Here is a 27,967-nt window from a genome sequence, read left to right on the forward strand (position 1 = left end):
ATTTTAAAACAAAAAGGCTGTTTTCAATTGTATGCGGATTCATTTAGATGTAACCTGGCTGTTTTATGGTTTTAATATTAGAAGCAAATATTGGGTTTATACACACACACACACACACACACACAGTGTTTAGGTTAATTATTAATGCATGACGTCATAACAAATGCACACTTTGAAAGCAAGATATTCATTGTTAGTATTTGTCATGTGATCTGAACACTTCTGTTGAATGTCTCCATTTCTGCAATCCTGTGACATTATTCATAAATAAAAATTCATTTCAGCTTTGAGAATAAAAAAAACAACCTGTTTGTGTCTCAGTATCTTCATGTTTGACTCTGAATGCCTCTTGAATGTCTTCACTCTCCTCTTTAATACATGGATCTCTGTTGATCCTCCAGGAGTTTTTTTTCTGTGTGTTTGAACACTTTGTCCTGTTTAAGATGAGAATAATTAATAGAAAGAAAAATGCATGCAAACTAAATCTCTATCTGCTTCTCAATCAGCTCCTGGTTCAGTAGTCAGTTCACTAGTAAGACAGCAGAGAGTTAATAGACTTGATTAAAAATATATACAAATTACACAGGACGTTCATATTTAGGCAAGCTATTTTTTAATTACATTTGGTATTCAATTATTTGTTCATATCTAATATATTACACGTTCATGAAATCATTCTCGGTTGTGATTCACTCGTTTGTGTTTGTTGTTGTCGTTTGTAGTCCGCGTGCCGCTGATTCGAGTCACTGAATCATTTCACAAATGATTTGATTCAAATGATTCGGATTCTCAGTTTCTCTCATCACTTCTTATCATCACACGATTGATTCATGATAGAGAGAGCGAAATGAGACGCACCTTCTCTGTTACTAAAGGCTAACGTTTTGTTTAACTAAATAAGTATCTAAATGAAGCATTGCAACGTTACATTTAACAATACTGCATTTATTTTACATAGTTTGAAAAAAAAAACGCTTTAATTGATGGAACAGTTTGCATTATATAAAACCACAAAACTACAAACCTTTTTCAGATGAATCACAACAGATGAGGAGCGCTGCGCGTCTTAAAGACGTCATATCATCAGAGCAAAATAAAAGTCCCATTGGTGCACACCTCTCTAGAATCACAGACACATCATAGAAATGTTGTATATAGAATAGAATATGATGCTTTTCCAAAGTTATTAACATTGTAAATCTAGGAATACTTTTGTCTATTTATTTTTTCATTTAATGTACATTTAAAACACTATACTTTATTTTTTTTATACATTGCCATTAAGTTCACATTAAACTAGTTAATGCGGCTGCGTAACTTACAAAGAGGGTGTGATGGCAAATTTGATCTATCACTCTTTTGACTATTGTAATCAATCTCTTGCTATTTTGTTTGTTTTTGTATTTATTCCTCTTTTGGACAGTCATTGAAACACTGTCAGGGATTTTATTTTTATTTTGCTATTGGGGCAAATGAGGACACAAAAATATATTTGTGGCAGTTTCCATTTACCACTAAAGAAGTTAACAAAACTATGACTACTTAATTTTTAGAGAACCCCATACATGTAAAAAAGGATCTATATACAAAGTCACATTATAAAAAAAGTTCATGTAAATTTCTGAATGAATTTTGGATAAAGAAAGACAGATAAGAGAGACGCATGAGTAAAAAGTCATGTGGTATTCATCAAATTTATTTTCATATAAAAACAGTTGAAATTATATCATGTTTATTAGCAACACAGCATGTGAGTGTGATAACGTGATATCCGTCTTTGATCTCGTTTGAGATGCGCCTCGACTGAAATGTAGGTGAGAGCAGGCGGCTGAAATGAGGAGAGGAGTGAAATAAGCGCAGTCAAGACGGACAGTTCTGAGCTCTGGTTCATATTAGATCACCTGTAATAAATCAGCTGGATTATCTGGATTATTCTGTAAACAGCTCTGTTCTTGTGAAGGGCTGGTTATATCAGCGTTTCCCTATTCCAGTCCTCAGCCCACCGCATATTTTGTATCTGGAGTTGGGAAACGCTGGGTGTAATCTTCAGGTGTTTTGTAGAGAGACCAGTCTGTGGAGGCTGTTACTGGGAGATTGAGTGGAGTGGGATGTTTGGTGTGGAGATATCAGTCTCATATAAGAGCATCAGCAGGAAAGGAGAGGGTGATGAATGTGTGTTTGGACGTAATGATCAATCCTGGAGTTTGTTCTGCTCTCCCTCTAGATACTCATTTGTTCATAATAACAGATGAACTGAACTGTCTGTAGTGTCCAGCCATAGAATAGGAGTGTATGTGGATGAGAGTGATCTCTGTCCTTCTCCAGCGTCTCTGACACAATGAGCCTCATCCACACAGTCCACACCACATTCACTCAGACGCTCTATGCTGGGTTTATGCATTTATTGGATCTTCAGTGAAACTGTGTTGATGAATCAGAATAGATTCTACATATTGCTGTGTAATATCTCTGTATGTCTGCACTGCAGTAGTATATTTGCACTGTCTGTATTCTCTAACGCACTGGAAACTGTCGCTAAAACACATTCCTTACTTGGCAATGAAGCTCTTTCTGATCTTCGAAAAAAAAAAAAGATTCTACTCACAATAGTTTGAGCTGCATAATAAATGTGTTAATGATTTGTTATGGCTTTATTTTAAGTTTTGTATATTGAAGATCTATTTTCTTTTCTAAGCTGACACTTACTATTACTTTTTAAGATAATATGTGAAATATGTTTTTGTCAAAATTCATTGATTGGATATGAAAGTGTTGGGTTTGTTAGAGGTGAGGAGGTAACAAAGAAATCTCAGTCATTTTCTACCGTTTCCATGTATTATTAGTTGCTAATTTCTGAATGATCAGCAGAAGATTGCCTAACACTGGCATTTTGAATGAATGCTGACATCTCTGCTTTTCAGATTGTCTCTGTTTCTGTTGTTTTTTTGGTTGGGTTTTTGTAGTTAGAAAAGCACTCTTTTAAGCACATTAATTGTAAGTATCAGTTTGATCAGTCAGTTTTTTTTAACTGGTCTTGCTTCCTGATCAGATTCATCTAACATGCATCTTCTTGATCCCTCAGTTCATTTGGATACTTCTCATCTTCTATCAACAGTTCCTTTACTGATGTGTCAATCTGTAAAGTCTTGTTGAATAATTAATAGATGTATTAAATATCCACAATAAAGGTAAAATCTTTTAAAGTCTAGTTTATTTAACAAATCCATTACCTTTAAAAAAGTACTTAAGTAAAACGCAATAAGAGTAATGATACATTATAATATGATTATGATATTATAAATGACCATGTAAATTTCTCAGCTGTTTCAAGATACTCAATGCACCCCATTATATGCATATGAAAGTTTCCCGGCAAGCAATATGGTGTTTTTCTAAGCATATATGCATATCTATATCTATATCTATATATATATATTTATTTATTATTATTATTATTTTTACTTTTTCAGGTTTTGGAGTCATCTGGGGATGATGATGTAAGTTTATCAGTCATTACATTTTAAGATAAGAAAAGATTTCTAACATGATCAGATGTCTAACATGAGTAGATAAATGGAACAATCAATAGATGGATGGATAGATTGACAGATTGATTTGTCCCTATGAGGAAATTTGGTTTGCTGAATGTTTTCCAGATTTTGGATATTAACAGTTTTTGAGTGTGCTCTGTGCTACAATTTAAGATTATCTCAAATTTTCCATTTATATTATATATGCATGTACATAAGGACATCAACAAGTAGAAATAAACCTCAAGAAAGGTGTACAATATGTGACCTTTAGCACTGTTTTATAAGCTCATACTCATACTTTATGAGCTTTTTTTTTGTTTTGTTTTTTACATATTTATGTTTTTCTTTTTGCACTTTAATATATGGTTGACATTAAAGCTTTCTGCACCTAAACATTACAACTGTGACTTTTAGACAGAATCCTACACTCTCTCATGATTTCTTAATATTATCAGAACATCATTCAGCATGCATTAATGTATGAACTCTGAATTCCTCAAAATGATTCGTCAGGGACTTTTATTTTGGTCTGGTGATGTGACGTCATAAGGCTGAGCGCGCTCCCGCATCTGTTGTGATTCGGCTGAAGAAAGGTTTGTGTTTTTAAGCATTCAGTGTTTACAGTGAGACAGAATGTGTATAGGCAGTTTTGTAGTTTTTTAAAAGCGATATATAGCATATTTGTTAATGAATTTAACATTGTAATACTTTAGGTAACATTTCGCTCCCTATATCATGCATCAGTTTATCGTTATGAGAGAAACGGAGCTTTTCGAGTGAACTCCGAGTTCATGGAATCATTTGCGTCATAAAATGATTCAGTGATTCGAATCGTTCAAATCTCCTGCTGCTCGAAACAATGAAAATGTAAACAACTGCAAATTTTTTCATGGAAGTGAAACATGTTAAATATAAATGAAGTACCAAATCAAAATCATGGAAGCTGAAGCTGATTGAGATAATCAAATCAATCAAATATTTAATTTGTATTTATTTTTCTTTCTGTTAATTATTCTGATGTTAAACAGGACAAAGCATCCAAACACATAGAAAACTCCTGCTGAAGCAACTGAGATCCACGTGACAAACTATTATAAAGATGGTGTTTATTAAAGAGGAGAGTGAAGACATGAAGATTGAAGTAACATTCAGAGTCAAACATGAAGAAACTGAGGAACAAACAGGTTGGTTTTCATTCTCAAAGCTGAACTCATTCATTTGTCTTGATTAAAATGTCCAGCTCTTCAGAATTTTTTTTAACAATATGATATGAGTGTCTTAAATAAAGCAATTTTATGACATAGAGCTTAAATGACAAGACAAATACTAATGCTGCCTTTTACTCAACCTGAGAAGATCTTACTTCATTTATTAACTTCATTTATTATTATCAGGAGAAATACTATGCAATTCCTAAACAACTTTATTTTGTGTAACATTAAACCAAATGTCTATTTCTGAATTGAAAGTTATACATTTCCGAGCCATGTGAGACAGTTTTTATTGTGGATCGACTTGTTTTGGACTGATGGAGAGAAACACTCGGCAACTATGCGGCATGCCATTCAGTCTGTGCCATTGTAAAGATTGGGAGTGCCAGGATTATTTTTAATATAACTCCGATTGCATTTGCACACTGCTACGATGATCGTCACTTATGACTTGTCACCATACCTGTCAAGTATCCCGTTTTGGCTGGACGAGTCCCGTAATTTACCCTTCTTTCCCGCCATCCTCCCATATTAGTATTTTCCCGTAAATCTCTCGTATTTCAACCGTCGTTATTTAAAAAAAAAAAGTTAGTGTGTGAGGTCAGATGATGAGTGACGACGCGGGAAAAAAGAAAAAACAGACAGATGATGGACAGAGAAGGAAGGCACTCCAGCCAAAAAACCAAAACCCTCGTGAAAATACAGCGATCAATGGGACAAGAAATAAAAATTTTTTGAAGAAGAAGAGCAGGGTGGGGGAGAGTCATGCGTTTTGTCTGACAACAGAACTGTTTGTGCTCTACTCTCATGTAAAATTAACCATTCTGGCTCAGCCCACAAATACACTCCTTCCAAAACAGTCTTAAAGAATGCAAAGTCTGCAACAAATGAGTACAATAAGTCACTAAAAGAGTAAAGAAAAGTTATGTGAAATGAAAAGAAAAACTGTACAAAAAAGCAATATAAAATGTATGTGTGAATGTGAAAAGAATGTGGAATGACAATGAAATGTAAATGTAAAGACAAGCAATGTTAAATGAACAGAAAATATGCAAAGAAGCCTTTAAATAAATGGTCTTCATATATACCCTTTTGTGTTTTCATTTACGCTTCATTTTGTTTCCTGTCTGACATTATTGGACAAACTGATCACCTGGATTAATCACTTTGTCCAATAATGGCAGACAGGAAACAAAGGAAGTAGTGCAGCTGTGCATAAGCCAGCTGTAGGTTATAAGTGGTGATTTTAGCTTTCTTGTCACCTGTCTTAAAATGTAAGGGATACTGGAGCTTGGTTGTGGTGGTGGGACTGCTCGCGGTGGGCCCCAGAAAATTTTCCTTATATTCAAATCTAGGGGTGTGATGAGATCTCGTGGCACGAAATCTCGTGATACTCCGATGTGTCCCGCGAGAACGTGATGATATCAAGGCAAAATATTTTGCTATGTTTACATTAGAGCTGCATGACTAATAGTTGAAATATCACGATCTCTATTCAAACACCCATGAATGACAACGATTCAGTGGTGTCTATTACAACTGTTTAACACGCTCCATTGATGCTTACGATGTGAAAGTTATTGAAGACATTCATATCTTCATTCTTACTGTTGTTGGTTCAAAAAGCAACACAAACAGTCTTTTTAACCACATAATCATCATCATGTCTTTGTTACAGACATTTGAATAATATAAGTACTGGAATAAAAGCTTATAGTTTGGATATAAACACTTATTGTGTACAGTAGCGATCAAAACAAAAGGATAACATGTATGTAGAGCAACGTTTATTCTCTTTGCCAGCAGATGGCGACAACTGCACATTTAAAAAAAAAAAGTATTTGTCATTGAATTATATATTCAAGAAATTCCAATAGTGAAACAAGTCTTTATTAATTGAGACACGGGCTCCTTCCTTTTTTTTTTTTTTTTTTTTTTTGACTTAAGCAATGAACATTATTTCAGAACCACTAGTAAATTATGTAATTTTGTTTAGATTTCTAATCCTTTTTTTTCTTCAGAATCGTGATCTCCAGTTTCCAGAATCATGCAGCATTAGTTTTTTGTATTTTGTGTTTTTTGTTGAATAAAATACTATTTTATCCTATATATTTCATCATTGAGGATTTATTTAAAAAATGTAAAAAAAATCGTGAAGCAAGTGTCTCGTCACACCCCTATTCAAATCCAAAACATGCTTGTCACTTGTGTTACATCAACCGTGGCTCAGCCTGTGTTTGGACCCTCCGTCAATGCCGCGGCACCAAAACGGCTACTGGAGCAGTTCGCGGACACTTTGGTCAAAGCTCACGTTAATATAAGGGGCCCTGCAGCTCACTGAAGCATCCCAGAAGCGGCTGTCCCTAATACGAATTGAATTTCTGTAGGTGGGATACCGTGTTGTGACATCTTAGTATCTGGAAAACAAATGCTGTAGTCCAAAGGAGCCGTTCGTTGTAGTTCCTGAAAGGAGATTTTTCAAAAAGTGAAAAAGCATAATAGGACCCCCTTAAAACAGGGGTTTTAAACTCCAGTACTGGAGGGCCACAACCCTGCAAAGTTTAGATGCAATCCTAATTAAACACACCTGATCCAAGTCCTTCAGGCTTAATTGAAAACTGCATAGTATGTGTGTTGGAGCAACACTGCAGTGCTGCGGGCCTCCTGGAAATGAGTTCAACACCCCTGGTTTAAAACCTGTTTTCAAAAGCTTGTGTTTTCAGACTCCAAAATCAGGTTGTTGTGGAAATGAACAGCCAAAACTCAGAGACAGGGATGGCTGCAGTCTGGAGCAATGGGCATGCCAAAAAGTAAATGGGTACAACAGAAACTACTCCTAACCACACCCCCACACCCTGACAGACAGCTTTGTCCACCAATCATGAAGACATTTCTCTTCTACCCAACCTTTCAGCATGCCTGAACCTTTCATCATGTTCATTGCTCCTGAACTGAAGTTATTCCTACTTGTCGAACTCTTGAAAAATGTAGTTTTTAGTGAAAAATGTGTCCTATAAACATTCCCTTAATATATTGATATCTGTTGTCTTGTGCCATTAAACTAAACTGTTGTTTTAAACTTGTATTTGTTTGTTTTTCACCTTAGACCTAATGGCGCTGAAAGAGGAGGAAGTACTTAATGAGATTAAAGAGGGAGATCGATATGAGAATCTTCAGCGTTTCAGTGAACAAGGAAACCTTAAAGTCCACATGAGTATTCACACTGGAAAAAAACCTTTTACCTGCCAACAGTGTGGAAAAAGTTTCACTAGAAGAGGTCTTAAAGAGCACACGAGAATTCACACAGAAGAGTGTCCGTTTACCTGCCAACGATGTGGAAAAAGATTCACTCATAAAAGAGATTTTGTAAGCCACATGAGCATTCACACTGGAAAAAAGCCTTTCACCTGCCAACAGTGTGGAAAAAGTTTCACTCGTAATACAGGTCTTAAAGAGCACACGAGAATTCACACAGAAGAGTGTCCCTTTACCTGCAAACGATGTGGAAAAAGATTCACTCGTAAAAGATATTTTATAAGCCACATGAGCATTCACACTGGAAAAAAGCCTTTCACCTGCCAACAGTGTGGAAAAAGTTTCACTCGTGAAAGAGGTCTTAAAGAGCACATGAGAATTCACACAGGAGAGTGTCCCTTTACCTGCCAACGATGTGGAAAAAGTTACACTTGTAAAAGAGATTTTGTAGGCCACATGAGCATTCACACTGGAAAAAAGCCTTTCACCTGCCAACAGTGTGGAAAATGTTTCACTCGTAATGCAGGTCTTGAAGAGCACATGAGAATTCACACAGGAGAGTGTCCCTTTATCTGCCAACGATGTGGAAAAAGTTTCAGTCGTAAAACAGCTCTTGAATGGCATGTGGGAATTCACACTGGGGAGAAGCCTTTTTCCTGCCAACAGTGTAGAAAAAGCTTCACTTCTTTCGGCTAAAGGTACGGTTCGCTAAAAAACACATCGTACATTGTAAACGCAAATTGTCCCGATGTGGTTTGGTCATCAGATGGCTCTGTACGAATCAGCTGTTCATAATGGCTGCTTCAAATTATTTGCTCACAATGTGCACTTAAAAGCTATGTGCTTTGCCAGTATAAACTTTTTAGGCTTTTTTTCCTTTATTTGATAAGACAGTAGTCAGACATTAAGTGATGTTGAAGAGAGGGGATGGTTGGATCAGGAAACATCCCCATGCCGCGACTCAAACACAGGACACCCGAAGCACAAATGCATTGCATGTTGACAAGCTGCACACAAGGTTATCGCCACCGACTGCCAGTTTAAACTTTTTGATACAGGCTACGGCTTCTCAAGCTTGCACATCCTATTGGGGGTACTAAACTACACTTAGTGTCAATTGTGTTTAAACTGTCAAAAATGCACAGTTCACATAAACACAGTTGTCTCAATCTCCCCATGATCTCCCAAACTTCAGGAACTATTATTATTATTATTATTATTATTATTATTATAGAGATGGGTGATGTGAATTATTCAGGCCCACCCACTCTTTTTGAGGCTTACCTGTAATTTCTGCCTCCACCATTGCTCTATCGCTGTTTACTCTTATAATAACCCACTGCTGAAATCCACCTGCATTTTGGTGGGTTGGCTTTAATGGGTTGGGAAATAGTGCTTTCCCATATTAAGATCAGGATTCATATGTATTTTGCCACCCAACAATAAAACAATGAATTACATTTTCAAATTGTTTCTTTACTGCATTCATTTCACTGCAGCCGCCTACTCTTGCCTAAATTTCAGACAAGGCTAGTCGCATCTCAGATGATCCTATTATTTATTCTCTCATGTTGTCCCAAACCTGTATTAATTTCTTAACACAAACTCCACCCACCAACATTTGATTGCAGCTGTCATCACTACAAAAGTCGATTGTCGAATGTTAGTTCCAGTGATGTAGATGTTAAAGCATATACCATAGTATTTTAGGGTGCTTTCAAACCTGGCATTTTGTTTTGGAACCTGGTGCTTTCCCCCCTTAGCTTGGTTCGTTTGGGCACATGTGAATATGGCAATTGTGCTCGGATCTGTGCCAAAATGATAGATCAGAGATCATCTGAACGAGGTGGTCTCAGCTCGATTGAAAAACTATATCACAATGCATAATGGGTAATTACAGTTCCAGGAAAAGCAGTAGCTTTGTTGTTTAGCCAATAGCTCTTAAAATGAACCTGTGAAAGTCTGTGTGTGGCCACGTCTCTACTATTTAAAATCAAAGCGTGCCCTTTCATTTTATAATGCTGTCTTATAGCTCTCTTTGTAGTAGGTGCATTTTTTAAAATGTTTTCCCTACGAATCCTGGACTCCTGCTTAAAATTATAAATTAATATGTTGACAGCTACAAAGAAATGCAACAAAAAACCTGCAAAGCTTTTGTTGTTCCATCCGGACAGATAACAGGTGAGCAGAATCCCAGAAAATAACCTGTGGAACTTTGACCAATGAGAGGACAGTTACTCTCTTGTGACTTGTATTAACACATCATTTGGTCTAATTAGAAACTTTGCTGTATGAACTGCAACAGGAATAATATGCAACATTGTAATTATTTGAATCCCTGTTTCAGAACAGAGAAATCGATCTGCAGGTGTGAAAGCACCCTTAGATGTGATCAAGGGTTTTTTTTCTCCCTTTTCAAATTTAATTTTTCTCCACTGATTGCCAGGTATTTTTACACCGTTTGCAATAAGTAGTAATGTGGTAAAATGCAGATATTTTATGTTAGATTCAGTAAACACCTTATTGATTATGTATATTTTGTACAGGCAAGCAGAAGATCCCAGAATATAAACGCAACGTTCAAAGTTGTGCAAAGTCACATTAAATGGTTTCCTATAGAAAACCATTATAAGGAAATCACTAAACCATCAAGTGGATTGAGTTCATATTCTGACCTCATCTGCTTGCCTATGTTAACTGCATCATTAATATAGAATTACTAAATTTGACATTTTAATATATCTGTTTTAAATATACTAAGGCACTTAAGCGTTTTTACAACATTTTGTCACACTGCATAATGATTACCTTTGTTTTATTGTTTTGAGAGGCAATCTGTGGCTGTGAAACAGATGGAAAATTGACAGCCTTGTGCTGCAGTTTGGACGATTTGCCCTCCAGGTCTTTGAGCCAGTCACAAGACTGAAAGCTATCAATAAGGTGACATTCATTTAATAATCCGAATTAAAATGATAGTTTACATTCAGTACGATAATGACACACCCCTAGATGTGCCTTAGACACTAAAATTAAAATTAATGTGTTTTATGTAGCAAAATGTAATGTTACACAACAGTTCTTTCAACCAAAGGAATGGTTCGCTAAAATTAACATTTGCATTGCGGCGGAAGATTTGCAAAGTAAAATGTTCCCTGAAATGATTCCCTTTTCTTGCATGGGCATGTGATTCTACTTCTCGAATATTTTAGTTTATCATGAACTATAATGAACTAAAATACTGGCTACCAAAAAAGCAATTGTCCACTGGAAGAACAGTTTGGGTTCAATGCATTCAGTCCTTCTTGCTCTTTTTGGTTGGTCACACACAAGGTGTTATTCTGGTCTCAAAGATTTTCCCTTGCTGACTTCAAAAGAATGAATACATTTGAAATTAAATACATTCCTAAATAAATGCACGTGGAAATAAATGTTAATGAAAATAAAAACTAAATGTATATTTATCTATAAAATTGCTTATTGTTTACGTTTTCATTAGATTATAATATCTGAATGTTAGTGAAGGAAAAATGTCTTTGTCAAAAAAAAAAAAAAAAAAAAAAAAATTAAGTACCAGAAGCGGGATAATCCAAACAGTGAATTCCGCTGTGTACCGCAATGCACAATGTCAGGGAAGTTCAACTCCACCGTAAGCTTCCATCACTTCCCAAAGGATGTAACCTTTAGAAAATCATGGATACACAATGTGAGACGTAAGGATTTAGTAATTAAAAGGACCACAGCAGTCTGTAGTAGACATTTTGTCACCGCGGATGTTATTCAAGGAGGACGACGACGCTTGAAAGAGTGGGCTATTCAGATATTATAATCTAATGAAAACGCAAACAATAAGCAATAGCTAGCTACTGTAGGTTAGCATAACGATAGCTATCGCCGTCAGTCTCTGATAAAATTTTCATGTCACAATAATTACTGAAGCTTTTCTCACGGTGTACAATGTTATCACACTATTGAAATACACTACTGAAAAGGGCTCTTCGAAAAGGTTAACAACCTTTTAAAACATTAAACAAGTAATACAAGAAACAAGTACTGAACTTAGCATGTTTCCTGAATATGTACACACATTTTTTTTATGTTAAACAGCAAACCTCAATGGTGTATACAAACTTCCTGTACTTGGTCCTGCCGCATCTGGTGGCTGAACTTGTGCCTATAAATAAACACTGTTACCACATAGAAACTAAAATCCAATATAAATTATGTATTACCTGTATTTGCAAGAAACAAATTTAACATGTTTCTTTAAACTATTAGAATAATGCAAATAACAAATAACTGCAATATAATTATGCATCGCCATTTATACTCACAGCTTGTGGTGAAGATGCCTGAGGACTTGTCACAGTGACAGTGTCTTCTGCAATTGTCTACATGTCAAATCTGTATAGAAACATGTTATCCACCATTTTAGAGGAAAACTTACTTTAAATGTGTGACTTTGGTTTGTGAGCCCATGTGGCTTACAAAAAAGAAACTACAAGAATAAATGTTATTGCAATAATGCTAACCATTACTTACTCTTCAGTGTCTGACAATGAAGCAGACAAGTCTTTATTTTCATCTTTGTCTCCAGTGAGGTCCACTACTGAGCTGCTAGCCCTAAATCAATAATTAATCTTGTGTTATGGCATAGAACAATTTACGTTTAAAGCATTCTGCATCTCTTTCTTTATTTCATGTTAAAACGTACCCTGAACAATTGTTGACATGTTCTTCCAGTTTGTGGACAGCTACATGTTTGTGACACAACCTGCATTTTTCAACAGCTACCTCCACCTTTAAAATAGGTCAAATAATTTTGTTTTGTTTTCACATTTGTATAGCATGGAATTTAACATTTAAATACACAAGAAATTATGTAATACCTTTACTTCTGGTTCTTCTGGCTCTACATAAAGAGTTTGCTTCAGTGGTACAACATAAGCCAAAGCCTCACCGGAGCAAAGAACTCTGCCACTGTGGGATGGAGGTACAGGAATAATTACAATATTTTCTCTTTTTCTCCTACATGAGGATAGTTCTGGAGGAGATGAGACTGTCTGGTAAAGTGACACCAGCCCAAGCAAAGAAAAAGTGGGACAATTTAAAAAAGAAATATAAAGGATGTCCATATATAGAAAATTATATTTTTGCTAGTAACATTTAAAAAAGAGCAAATCCTAAAGTTTAAGTTTACATGTTTTGTGAACAGTTTAGATTTTGAGGCAGCAGAGAGAGGCTGAAGAGAGGAGGGCACAGGAGAGGATGGACAGGCTCTTCTCCATTCTCGAGCGTTTGGTCCCCAAATAATGTTTACATTTTTTTTAGGGGGTGGGAGGGATTAAACTTTGTTCATTGTTAGCTTCAGTTGTTTGAAATAAATAGTTTGAAAGAAATACTTCTCATTCATTGTATTTCTTTTTTTATTTTCCTAACTTTTTAAAGTAAAAGGAACATTTGTAAAAGAAAATTAAGTGTATAATTATTTAATAACATTCAGGAAAAAAAATTGAGGTAACAAAATTCAAGAACATACAGAAACCATTAACAGAACTATTTACAGGACAACAGATTTTAACAAATCACTGCAGGATTAATCTGAGTGACAAGGTATTGGATAATTTTTATGTTTAATTACATCAGGAGTCCCTGGCAGTGTTGCTGGAGCTGCTGAAAGGATGAGAGACATGGATGAAGGGCAGCAGGGATCCGTGGCTGGTCCTCTGGTTGGCGAGTGAAACATCACAGGGTGGTCTGCAGAGAGCTTCAGGATTTCTCCCCCCATTGTTCACTACATCGTCCACCAGCAGGGTTTGCAAAACGACTCAATCAACGGCAGTCACATCTGTTACATGCATTAATAAATATGTAAACAGGAGAAATTGAATCCAATCCTCCCATGACAAAGTACTTTTTAAATAAGATATTAAAGGAGAAGTCCGGTGTGATATTGACCTAAAGTGTATTGAATCATGATACCGAGTGTGAACGTACCTTGCATATCTCATCTCGGTTTGTGTCCTGCAGTTCGAAATCTGGGGTTAGTTAGCCGATGCTAACAACAGGTTGTCAATGAGGGTGAATGGGGCATCGGAGTAGCGATGTAAATAAATGACTGTTTTATGCCATTTACGAGGCACAAAGTAGCTCCACACTTCATTGGTAGACTTCCAAGGGCCCTGACATTTAAAACGAGACATTGAGAACCCAGAAAAAGCACCGGTAGTTTATTTACAAGAAGATTTATACAGACAGTACCTGCAAGAAATTTCCCGGCCGCCGCCATCTTGAATGTAGTCAGGATAAGTCGAGTGTCGAGCAGGATTGGAAGGAAACTACAACCTGATAAGTCACGTGAAGACATGAAGGAGTGGCCGGGCATAGCATAGCCTATATTGACTGCAAATTCAGCTGGCATTACGAAGGAGAAAAGTTAGAGAAGACAGAATGGTTCACGTTTGTGCTTTTCCAGGTTGCGGCAATGAGATGAGAAGCTATGTTCCGTTAAGTTTTCACAGGCTACCTCTACACGAGTCAACTTGGAAGCAGTGGCTTGTTGTTTTGCAAGTCGATGTCGAGACACCTTATCCACATACTAAAACAGAAGGATTACCGTGTATGTAGTACACATTTTGATCCAGACGACTTCATTATAAGTGACTCTAAGCCTCGACAACGAATGCGTCTGAAGATAAATGCCATTCCGAAAGCGACACAACTTTCCCCGGAGGTATGAATTTATTTGGTTATTAGACTGTAACTTGTGTGAACCATGTTACCATTTTTAAATCCTGTGCAGCACTGGAAATTGTTAACAATTCACGTAGCTTTGTATTCAGGAAAGAGAAATGAAACAGATTATGCTATATTTATTATTCAGCCCACCATCAGAAACGGGAAAAAGTTGCTGGAGAGGGACGGATGAGGTGGGGCTTGTTCTGATATTTTTGATAAGTACAATATAGAACTTGCCGTGTAAGCTAACCTGACTGACCGTGATTGGGGTCTGCAAAGGTGTTTGGGGGATGGGTTGGCTATGCTACATTCAGTTGCATTGTTTGGCCTAATGGTCTAAAATATTTGAGGGGAGGGAGGGTACATTCCTCATAGTTTGAGGTTTTAGAACTTTCTAGGTAGTAAGAGTTGGTAGGTAGTCAATGAAGAGAGTAGGGCCACTTTGGATTGATTGTAGAACAGATGTGCTCCTGTGTGCATCTGAGTTTTTTTTTTTTATTGATCTATGTCCTAAACTAATGAATAAATAGACTTATTTTGTGTGTATTTTCTTAGGCCAGTGCCTCTGAGAACCCAGCAATGTATCCCTCTGAAATGGCTGCTGTCCCCCAGTCCACGCCTTAAAAACCCCACAAACATAGGAGGTCTGATTGGCTCACTGGCCTCAGTTTTACAATTTCTAGCTACAAACAGCCATCAGTAAGGCAACGATCTAGGCCATCATCATCTGGACAATACACTGCACGACCTGCATCATGGCAATACCCACAGGTAAAGTCACTTATAGTGTTGACAGTCAGCCGATGTTCACATTTCACTGTAATGTCTGTAACACCTCGGTCACCATTGAAGTATCTGTGTAATATTTTTTTTATCAATTTGAAGGAAAGGACTGAAACACCCCCCTCATTGTGGAGTCCCTCGAGGGAAGCCAGTGGTGTGACACAATCAGTGAGTTGAATTTTTCATTTCAAATATGGTTTTGGTGATAATGTGGTACACTGATGCTTCATTTAGATGTAAATGTGTAATCCTTTCCAAAAACTAAATTATTCATCTGGCCTTTGATCAACAGGAAGATGTAGAGGAAGGTGCTGCAGGTGCTTTAGACACATCTGTGCAAGATATGAGCATTAGCTTTGGGGAAATGGATTTGGACCGTAAAGATCTCAGTTTTGTGCCCCTGAGTGACACCACCTCATCCAGCCCAAGCTCTTGCTCTGTGTCTTGCTCTAGAAGCACAAATGGATGGGCAGGAAGAAAGTGGATAGTTGATGAGGCCAAGCTAATGAAGCTTTTCAGAACATGCTCTCAGTGTGGTGTGGCCATCGAGGAGAAACGAGTAGCCACATGTGCCAGCCAGATCATAATCCACTCAGAGGAGGATCAGGAGAAAAAAGGTAGCTGGAACATGACTCCCCAGCTTTCCGTGCTTTCACAGAGTTAGTTGAGGAAAAAACTCTCCTGCGTGACCTGAGACAGATGGCTCTGTTCAAGCACACTGGTATGCCTCAAGTCATTGAAATTGGTTTCTTAGAATTGCATTACCTTCGTTATATTTAAAGAGGATGCGAACAGCTGTTTATTATCTAGCCACACTGTTGTCATTTGTAACCTCAGACAGCATAAGACTGTCAGCATTCTTGATACATCTTTACTTTTCAACACCAGCTATTATCACTTTACATGACTGATATTGAATGATATATTTCAATTGGACATATTTTGCAGGATCACTTGAAGTCTTTCATAACATCACCCTGAAGTATGCGCCAAAGCGACTTCACTTTGCTTACGACTCGATGAGAGCCGACAGAGTGGGCCATCATAGATCACAATATGAATATTGGTAGGAAACAAAAAACACTTGAGGGTAAGGAAACGGCTTTGCCTCCAATTTTTGTGTGTTCTGAACAGTACAGTAATTAGTAGAAAAAGAACTTGATTTCGGACTTATTTTACCATGACACACATAGCTAAACATAGTTATAGCAGCCTACATAATCAACGACTTATTTTTACTTTTGTCTGTGGGTTAGGAAATCCGCAGTACAAGTACGTGTACACAAAGACAACACAGCAGTGGGCGGCTAAGCCGGTGTATGAGCTCACCTCTGAGGAATTTCGAAAAGACCTGATGGAAGACGTCTTGAACATGAGGGAGGAGAAAAGCCTGGAACCTTGGCCCTGTCCTCCACCTCGCCCAAGAAGGTTGCTGCAAAACATCACACCAGTGCCGAGGCCAGACCCGTCTGAGTTGGTGGCCTTTGGCCTTTCGCGCTTCAAGCAACTTAAGTGACATTTCTTTTTTTTTTTTTGTATATAGTTTTCTTTGTATTTTTTATTCATAATGTACACAGTTTGTTTTTCCTTTCGTGTTTATTTCATGTTCTATGTGGGGTCTACGTCTTTGTTGTTTGTCTATAAATATCAATAACTATTGTAGTTTGGGATAAAAACAAACAAAATGTGTTGACTTTATATTGTTGTTATTTCAAATAAGTATGAACAACATTTATATTACCCTTTCACATTGCAATACAATTAATATTAACAAAGTAACAAATTTTAGTAATTGGTAACTAGATGATCCTGGAAGCGCTTCTGCCTACTGGACTCCATGGTATGCTCCACTGGTAGAGGGGCATTTATTTATTTTTGCTGTAACCACACAGCTTGGCAGAACTTGTCTTTCCCCTTGTCCTAGTTTCTCTCCTTGAAGCACCCCCTCGAGGAAAACCCGGTAGGGCACAAGTCTGCACTGTCTAGGGGTAGGGGAAGGTGGGGGAGGGAGAGGGAGAGGCAAGGAAAGGTGAATACACTTTGGTAATTTACATTGTTATATCATATATATCATTATCATAATCAAGTAACTTAGCTGCCAATCCAAACTACAAATATAGTAACTATTGGATTGATCAAAAGCAATAAAACCCACGTGTGCAGAGTACTTACTCAGTAGATAAATGTCCATCTTGTCCCTCCGGCGTGGGTCTTCGTGTCCAGTTTAATTTTGGAACTTGGAAAAAGGCTTCCAATACCCCAATAAGTCCAGAAGGGAAGAAAAGCCTTGCGCTAATGTCACGCAGCGTGCATCTTGAGTGCGATGGTGCAAAAGGTTCCACTCTTTATCTCACAGCACCGGCAGGAACACCACCATTTCCCCATGATACGAGGCTGTGTTGTGGCTCTGCTTGCAGCTGCTTCCTCCGCAATCTCTCTCCTTTCTCGGCGCTCATGCAGCTCTTCCTCCATATATTCAGGCTCAAATAAATAAGGACGCCCATCAAACTCAAATGTTTCATCCTCGTCTTCAATGTCTTCAAAAAACTACCTAGCTTCATTGTCCAGCATCCTTGCAATTGCCTACTGTTGGAAATGGCAAATGTAAATAATTTAATTTTCAATTTCATTCTGCACCAAAATTTTGCACGCATGGAGTTGTTGGAAAAAGTAAATATAAATACAGAATTACATTGCCATTTTGAATATTGCATTGTCATTTTGCATATTGTATTGCCATTTTGCATATTGTATTGCCATTTTGCATATTGTATTGCCATTTTGCATATTGCATTGCAAATTGAATTTTGCTACACATATGCTTCCATAATCTTGCAGAGGTCTCGTCTTTTTGGAAAATTCGCCACACACCAATGAAAACAAGAGGATCCCGAGTGACCACACTGTCGCTGGTTCTCCGTGGTACTTGCCCATCATCACATACTTGGGAGGACAATACTCTCTTGTGCCTGGAGGAAAGAGATTTAATTTCCATTAACACAACATTTTAGATTTTCATTATCATGCGAAAAATGACTGTGTGAGTTTGAGACCCACTTTACAGCTTTCAGTGATCATACATGCTAGTATAGAACGTGTAACCTTCATCAGTGAGGATTGCACCACAGCCAAAGTCAATCAGTTTGACTTTGAGTGTGCAAAAGAGTGTTAATCAAAAGGTTTTCCCGCTTGATATCCTGGTGCAACACTCCACGTCGGCAGCATGTTTAAGCTGTGAATACTGTCTGGAGCATGATGACCCCCACCACGTCCTCTTCGAGGGGCGTTATTTGCTGCATAAGAAACCAATTTAAAAAGGAACGGGCCACTCCAGGACCAAAAATGTAGTGGTCAGGCTCCACCCGCCAGTCCAGGAGCTGGATGATTTCTTCAACCCTGGGGCCTTTGTTTGCAAGAATTTGCAAAGCGACCTCCAGTGGAAGTGGTTCAGAATAAACGTCCTAGAAGACAGTTGTTATTAGGGTTAGATTAATATAAAACATAAACAATTCATGGACAAACCATTGACAAAGACATATTGTCCACTTAATGTTAACCCTTTCGGACCCTGCGTCCATTACAATGGACATCACATGTCAGGTCACGTTTTTTTTTTTTTGCTTCCGGAGCATTTCACCTAATTTAAAGCCTGCTGTCCATTAAATTGGACGTTTGTCATCCAATCAAATGGCAGCAAGTCTCCGTCAATTGTAATCTGAAAAAAATCCACTACACTGAAAAGAAGCATGGCAGTACTTCATTCCAAACACAGAAGTAAGCAACTTTTTCAGTGGTTTTATTCACATGTATTGATATGTTTGCCAATATTTCATAGATTGTATATAAAAAAAGTTTTTTACTAATTAAAGTTAAAAATCGATTGTAGAATTGCAGGCTTTAAATCAGGATTTTTTCAAAAATGTCTGTCCATTATAATGTACAGTGGGTTCAAACGTGTATTACTGCAATTAAATCTCTAGTAATGCTGTATATAACTTTTATATAAAAAAATCTATATTAACGTACTAATAAATTGTTGAAACTATTTTATACACAGATTATACTGTTCTTGAAGTTCTTGAACATATAGCTGATGGAAATATCTCAGATGTTGACATTATGTGGAGTGATGAGGAAGATGGAGATGGAGATGATGCTAGATCTACAAAACTTGGTGAGTGTAGAATGAAAATTAGGGTTATTTAGATAGCTAAGACATTTCATGCAATTAAAATGCTCCTCAAATTATTAAATTGGATATATGGTCTCATAATATGTCTAATAAATATAAAATTAGAATATAAAACTTTTCTGAAGTTGTTTTGTAAGGGACAGTTTTTGCTATTTATTTCAGGGGAGGAAAGAGATGAGCCACTGTTACCAATGCAGGGTTCAACGCTAAGGATTTTTTCTACTGGCCCGATCGGGCAAGTGGTTCAGATTTTTACTTGCCCTGCTAAAATTTTCACTGGCCCAACCCAAAAAATTAAAAGTTAATAGTTATTTCTTTGCCACATTTTAAACAATGTGTCAAAAGCCAAATATAACTATATTTCCTTAAACACAATTGACAATTAAAAAAAAATATAAATGTGATGTAACTAAATTTATGCACAACAGTATGTCCAGATTGATGGTCCCAGATCACCAGTTAACTATACATAAATGGAGGACTCCTGTTAAAGGAATGTTGTTGCAAAGAAGAAAATTAAACAATATTAGTAAACAAAGTGTTATTAAGCAGAATTTATTTATTTATTATTATTTATTTTTTTACCTTTGTTTTTACCTTTTCATATGTTTAATTAGGCTCAGAGGTGCCATGAGTGCAATCAAATTCATAAATTCATGTATTTAAAATTTTAAATACAGAGATCTGCCAGCAGGTGGTGGCAAGAGACTGATTTAATTACTGAATCATATTCATTTGATTTGTTCGAACGGATGGTTCATTCATGAATAAAGCAAGTGACTCTTAATGAATGGGAAATTGAATCATTTCACTAGATTCGTTTAAAAACGCACGTTCATTCATAAACGAAACACCGCTGTGTTTGAATGGAGATGTGCAGCGGCTCAGGTGTGACTTGTTGACGAAACACAGCGAAATCAGGCATAGTGTTATAGTCAGACAATGTAAGTAACTTAATAATAACTTCTTGTTTATTTAACTGTTGTATTAAAGCAATACCTCATTTACAAACTCCCACAACATTTATTAAAAGTTGTCACTCATCTTAGATTGCGATATTACAAAGCCTATTGTTATAATCAACGGCGCTCTCTATAACTTACTGCACAATCAGTCTCTTATTTACACTCTCTCTACACTTTGTTTATTAATAGATTTGTGAGAAATGTCTGATACATTACTCAACATTGCAAAAACGTGTAGAAACCTTTGAAGCTCCCCTGAGCGCGAACACAAATATGCTGATGGGGTCAGTCGCAAATGGTGCTCCTAAATATTTTTTTTTTCACAGTCGCACGTAGTAATTTTTAGTCGCAATGCGAGTAAGAAACAGACGTTTTCTTTTTAACTTGATGTTGCCGCCATGTTGCCGTCTCTTCACTGTACTGGTTGTAACCAGGTTACGGAAAAAAAAAACAGTTCCAATCAGATAAGAGGAACCGAAAAGCAATATGGTGTTCACGACATAACAGAGAACGTAGCATTTAAAGGCTTAAAAACACAAGCTGTTTCTCGATTCTAAGACTGTATTTGCACGAATTTGAAAAACAGTCACAGACAATTTAAACTTTAGTGACAAGGCAGCACTGGCCCGATCGGGCCAGTGACGATCCTGTCTACTGTCCCGAGCGTCTTGCACGCTGGCCCCGGGCCATCGGGCAGTCCTTATTGTCGAGCCCTGCAATGGTAGGGGAAGAAATTGAGATTGAGGCAGATTGTGCCTTTCAGGGGAAAGCTCTCTGTCCTCCAGTATGTCAAAGGGAAACCTACACCATGGGGAGTCAAGATGTATTTCTACTACTTCACCACCTACAATCTCCTGGAAGCTATTGCAGAAAAGAAAATCCATGCTGCTGGAACAGCAAGGGTTTGTCGCTTTGCAAATCCCCCACTGAAGCATGACAAGGAAATGTTGAAGAAAGAGCGAGGAAATCATGATGAAGTTCAAAGCAGAGATGGAAAAGTTGTTCTAGTGAAGTGGTTTGATAACCGCTCTGTTGTGTTGGCCTCCAACTTTGTTGGTGTTGGAGATGAAGATGAAGTTCAGAGGTGGGATCAAAAAGAGAACCAATATGTGAAGATCAAGCGCCCAGAGGTTGTAAAGAAATACAACAAGGCCATGGGACAAGCTGGATCAACTAATTAGCCTTTACAGGACTGACATCAGATCCCGCAAATGGGTTGTTCCGGAAAAACACACATCTTCTGTGATAAGTGCAAGGTGCACTGCTGCTTTGTGTCACAGAGAAATTGTTTCAAAGATGCATACCAAAAATGGCTCACAGTAATGACTCACGTGTACAGTAAACGTCTAAAATGACTATATTGTTTGATTTCCAAGATGTTTAGTTTGTTATAAGTAATGTGCACTCTATAAAACAAAAACCTCAAAATTAAAGTTAAAATGTTACACTGTTCAAGTGTGTGACCTTCAGAAGAAACATCAAGTAAAGACCAACAATTTGTGTTATTTAATTTTTTATTTCAAGTTGGTATATTGTTTGTGAAGTACAACTGTTGTGACCTGATGTCCATTGAAATGGACAAAAAAAAAAATTCAATTACAGAATGTTGAAATTTCTATTTTTCATCATTTATGCTAGCCTTAAGAAGAGGGAAAATGTACTTTTACATTTTTCTGAAATTTTTCTGAAACTTTTCTGAAAGCTTGCTAAACAAGAACAAATGAAGCTTCCAAAACACCAGCTCATTCAATCATGTAAAACACGATGGAACTCTGTGTGTGACATGTTCGGGAGACTTCTTGAACAACTGTTACAGCTGTTCTGTCTGACAGAACCCTCGAGATGCGAGACGAATACTGGCAGATAATGGCTGAGATTGCGCCAGTGCTGGAAACTTTAAAATGTGCAACCACCGTAATGTCAACAGAAAAGAACGTGTCAATTTCCAACATTTACCCCCCCATCACATTCAGCCTCCTGAACACACACCTGATGAGAGCCGAGGAGGACAGCCACAGAGTAACAAGGTTCGGCAGTCCTTAAGTGCCCACATGGAGGTAGATGATGATCATTTTTATTATAATTATTATTATTTATTAATTAACTAATTATGAGGATATTGCTTGCCATAGGTTGACTCAGATCCCAGACAGCAGCTGACTCCGTGCCGGATCCGTTTTCAAACCGGCAAATCCGCATAACAGTCACATTGGTTTTAATGCTGTAACACGGATTCGGCCCGAGCCTGGGTTTCAGTGGGTGGGAACAACAGTCAGAGAACGGATCCGGACCGTGTCCGTGGAAACGAGCGCGCGATTTTTTTCTGGAGTTATAGTCACGATCGATAGATATTCCGTCCCGAGAGAGCCATAAACCAGTTACCAAGGTAAGTGACAGTGTGCTTAAACTGTTATTTTAATAAATTAATGTATTGTTGATTATGTTGTGCACTCTTAAAAAAAAAAAAATGTTTGAAAGTTAAGTAAAATTGGTACTGAATAATGTTAGCCAGGTCTTATGTTAGCAAAGGGCATGCTAACACGAAGCAGACAGTCCACTGGCCTGTAATTATATGTAACTTAATTAAATAATTTTAACTGCTTCTATTATTTTTAATGTCAGTGTTTACCGTCGAGTGAGAGAAATGAGTGTGGTGCGACTCGGTTTCAAAACTGTCCTAAGCCAAACTACTGCACAGACTGCTGTGAGCTGATACAGTGACGGTTTCTCCAACATTACATAACTATTTAAACTTCGATCATCTTCACATTATTACCTTAAAATGCAGATTTGAGATATTAGCCGGAAGGGCTCGCAAAATCGCTAGCCCGATGTCCCGGGGCTATTGTGTTTCCATTCGGGCTGCCGGAATGTTTCATCGGACTGTCTGACGTACTATCGTAAAGCAGTGGGCTTCTGCAGGTCCCTAAACTCCTCAATTTATTTGTACAAAATTTAAGGCCATAAAAAGTTATAAATATGTAAAATAGTATAAGAGATAGAAAGACGATCGCGATAGGGCTGGATAAATCTTCAAAAAGGCAATGATGTCACTGAATAAATATGTGCACTGTACATTTCAAAGTCAAAACGCGGCTCTGATGTCTTTATATTATTGTATCTGAAGGGAACCGATTGTCCTCAGGAACGTGTTATTTTCATTTTCTTTCATGTCTGATAAAACAGCGTTAATGCTGATTTGTGTACAGCCGTTACTAGGTAAACTGTAATATTTCAGCACTACTAAAGCGCCCCCTCCTGACACAGAATTAATTTTTCAGCTGTTTATTGTCAAATTATTGCAATTATCGATCCATGTGTAAATGTGAAAGAAGTTAATGTGCCTTTTAAAAATCTAAACAATTAAGTAATACTAATGTTATATATCTTATATAAATATAAGAAATTATATACTTGATTTATCCCTTTTAATGGTATAAAGGTTGAAATGCCATTGTATTAGATATTTTGTTTTTGTGTCTGTATCTGAATTATAAATCTTGTAATTTTGTGGCTTAATATTCTACCGTACATTGTCCAACCCCACTCATACTGTTCATTTAACTTGTGCAGCTGTGTAAAAAAGGTCATAAATTGCCTTAAATTGATTTTTTAAAAAATCCTCAGCTACACTAAATGGTGAAATAAAATTCCTTCCTTGATATTTGTTTATATTTGTGTATTGAGCCCAGTACCTCAGGCTTCCTCTCCGCGTTCAAGCCTGCCAGCCGCCACGCCAGCCTCAGCTCACAAGATGGCCACCACGTCAGAGTCTGCTCACAAGATGGCCTCCGTTCCTGAGTTCCTAGACAAGATGGCGGTCTCTCCTGAGTCACTGAACAAGATGGAGGTCTCTCCCAAAACCCCAGACAAGATGGAAGCCGCACCAGAGTCTCCGCTGGTTCCGCCCAGCCCTCCAGTGTCTGCGCCGCCACAGTGCCCTCAAGTGACCGCTTCTTAAGAGCTCCCTCTAGAGCCTATGCCTCATAAATGCCTTCCTTGGCCTTTGATCCCCTAAATATCCCCAAGAAAACTTTTTTTAGGGGGGACACCCTCCCCCCTTTTTATACTTCCATTTCCCGACTTCTCCCTGGATCTCCACCACATCACCACCTGCACATGCTGTGACAATACAAGTGCACCAGCTGATTTTATTCGGCCATGTTACGGCAGCAAACTTCCTTGACTATTACACCGGAATGGGAGTGTAGTTCCTAATCTTATCGGCCTAGAAAACCCCAGCTTTACATTTCCGCTGGTCTTAGTAAACAATATAACTACAGGAGAGTCAAGTTTTAAATAGGACGGAAACTCGTTGGTCATTTTTGAACGCAATGCTATTGGTCTAATAGGATTCAATGATTTATGCTAAGCTATGCTAATATCGCCAGAACAGGAGAACGGCTGAATGGGTTTCAAAACGGTAAAAATCAACTTATTAACCCCCCCCCCTCCCTAAAAAAAACTCTCCGGATCTACACGATTCACGTGAATGACCCAATTGACAATGAAAACGGCGATTGTCGCCGAAAAGCGACAAGTTTGCAGGTATGATATATATAATTGTACAACATTTGTAACTGATAAATAAATCAATAAATTATCAAATAAATCTGTTAATTATGTTTAATATCCAGTTACTGAAAACTAAAACTTTTTATTTACAAAGTGTAGGAAGACACTCAAGGCAGTCACTGATAAGATCCTCTAACCAACTGGAAACCAAAGTCACTGAAAGACAAGAAAGGGAAAAACAGAAAGTGGGAAGGTGTGTGGAAACAGAACAAATCAAATTTGAAACACTGTGTTTACGTGTGTGTGTGTGTGTGTGTGTGTGTGTGTGTGTGTGTGTGTGTGTGTGTGTGTGTGTGTGTGTGTGTGTGTGTGTGTGTGTGTGTGTGTGTGTGTGCTATTTGCATAGCGTTTGAAAGCTATTTCACTAATATTTCATACAAGTTCTACCCTCCATCTACCTCCATCCCTCCACCCCTCATCTCCACCGATTTTTCCTTACCTTTTTCTAGATCGAGACTGCCAATTACCATACTGCTGGCGAGTGTGATATCGTGGTCCATGAACTTCACTGGCAGATGAGGATGGCATCGTTTGCCTGTTATTGATGCTTTGTACGCCAGAAGTCGATGGCCTAAACAAAGTATGCAATTCAGACTCTGTTTCTGACTGCAGTTGACCGGAAGGCGATACATTAGATTCAACTGAATTAGCAATTGATCTTATAATAGTGGGCGAAGCAAGAACATTTAGCAAAATGCTAATTGCTTCAGTTGTAGCACGATCCCTATCCATCATTGCAACCGCAGCAAATAGGCAGGTTATTTCCGGTTACGCTCAAACGGCTTCCGTTTGCACTGAAAAAACCAGGCACATCCACGCATTTTGTTTATAGGTGTATATGCAAGGATCAAGATTATATGTACATGCAAGTATGTATAGGTGTGTCTGCATGCAGCGAGTTTATATAGTTATATAGTTTTTTGTTGTTGTAGGTGTATATGCATGGATCGAGTTCAAATGTATAAGCGTGTGTGTCTGGGTGTATGCACGTCTCAAGTTTGTGTATATGCAAGTTATTCACAAGTGTGTATGCATTCTTTACTAACATAAGATGTATTGGTGTGGATTTCATATATATATATATATATATATATATATATATATATATATATATATATATATATATATATATTTGAACATCCAATAGTATACATGTATATGTGAGTAATTTATAGGTGTATATGCATGTGTTTTGTGTATGTATTGATAAGCGAAGTTTGATTTAAATCCTACGTGGCGCCTCATAGACCCATTATTAATGACTGAGTATAAAAAACTCACAATAATTAAGCACTAATTTAGCATTTAAGAATGATTTAATGTTACACTGAAAACTTTACCATCAAAGGAATAAATTTAACTTTAAAATACATTAAAATAGAAAACAGCTGTATTTAATTCTAATAATAATTATAGTATAAATATTACTGTTTTACTGTATTTTTGATTAAATAAATGCAGCCTTGGTGAACATAAATGTCTTTCATCTGGGAGTCACGATTGGTCAGCAGCTGAACCCACAGTCTGATTTTTGAGTCTTCAAAGATTACCCAAAGATAAATAAATAAATCTAATTTATTTATTCAATAAAAATGATAAATCAGCAACATTATATGACAGGTGATAATTTTTATTTATTTTATTCAACACATCATGTAACATTTCAAACAGTACATCAATTACTGTTATGACAAATATAATGACTTAGAAATATGGCATACATAAAAATAAAATAATAACATAAATAAATATAAGTAAATATAAATATAACATAAAGTGTGCCATTCTTATAAGATCAAACTTCCTGCTGTATTGCAGTGACAGATAAAAGAAAAAATAATACGCATAAAACTAAAATCTAAAAAATGTCAGTAAAAGTACATCGCAAAAAACTAAAAACGAAAGTTTTCAGAATAGCAAACAATGATCACAGATCAAAAAATAATAAGTGTACATCAAAAATGTAATAAATGTAATGTTTCTTACTCTCAGTGCTCTCAGACAATTTTTGCTCATATTTCGATTTGTTCGAATGCTTATGCTGTTTTTCACTAGGCTTTTGTTTCCAGGTTTTGCACTTTCTTTTCCAAATGTGGCGGTTAGAGTTTGATGTAAACCAGGGCAGGCTTAAGCATCATCACTGGTCCACCAGTTCTAGATTGACAGCTCCTCCTCGAGCCAATCAGTCGAAGAGGGGCGTCAACGTCACTCCACGCGCCTCATCAGCTGCCGATGCTCGCTGTTCACTTGCAGGTGAAAATGGCCATCCGTCAGCTGGGGACATCTTTCCATGCAGCACACTGTGTCTGTCTGTCTGTCACTGATGTACTCCTGACTGGCCATCCATTAACATTAAACCAAACTATCCTAGCCATAACCCGTCGCCATTATCTTCACCATCTTTAGTCTACGTTCACATCGTGAAAGGGAGCAGCCAGTCGGCCATATTGGCGGCACTGAACGTAAACAATACCATTGAACCAAATGAAACTCACATATTTCCCTAATTATTGCTGCTGAAAATGGTCAATTATTGTCATGTTTTAGGCTGTGCTAATCGGTCGGACCGGGAAAAACATTTGGAGTACTATAGACTGACAAAATTAAAAAAGTAACAAAAGGTGTTTGTGGTTGAAACTGATCTAGAATTTCTTGGAGAAGAATCTTGATAACATTCATGTTTGTTCGTATCATTTCCAGTCTAGGAGTTAAAATATT

General features: G+C 37.3%; 1 protein-coding gene and 1 pseudogene across 1 annotated transcript in view; one reads left to right on the top strand and one right to left on the bottom strand.

Moving 5' to 3' along the window:
• Positions 1–4,565: 4,565 nt before the first annotated feature.
• Positions 4,566–27,967, top strand: part of LOC141322419 (uncharacterized) — a 342,413-nt gene continuing 319,011 nt past the window's right edge. Inside the window, exons 1-2 of the mRNA XM_073833426.1 lie at positions 4,566–4,717; positions 7,851–8,657. Of these exons, the coding sequence (XP_073689527.1) occupies positions 4,633–4,717; positions 7,851–8,657 (892 nt within the window). The 5' untranslated portion in view covers positions 4,566–4,632. The remainder of the gene's footprint in view (positions 4,718–7,850; positions 8,658–27,967) is intronic.
• LOC141342849 (serine/threonine-protein kinase pim-2-like) lies at positions 17,816–19,054 on the bottom strand (annotated as a pseudogene).

The sequence above is a fragment of the Garra rufa genome, chromosome 1 (genome assembly GCF_049309525.1).
Source record: "Garra rufa chromosome 1, GarRuf1.0, whole genome shotgun sequence".
Taxonomy (NCBI): domain Eukaryota; kingdom Metazoa; phylum Chordata; class Actinopteri; order Cypriniformes; family Cyprinidae; genus Garra; species Garra rufa.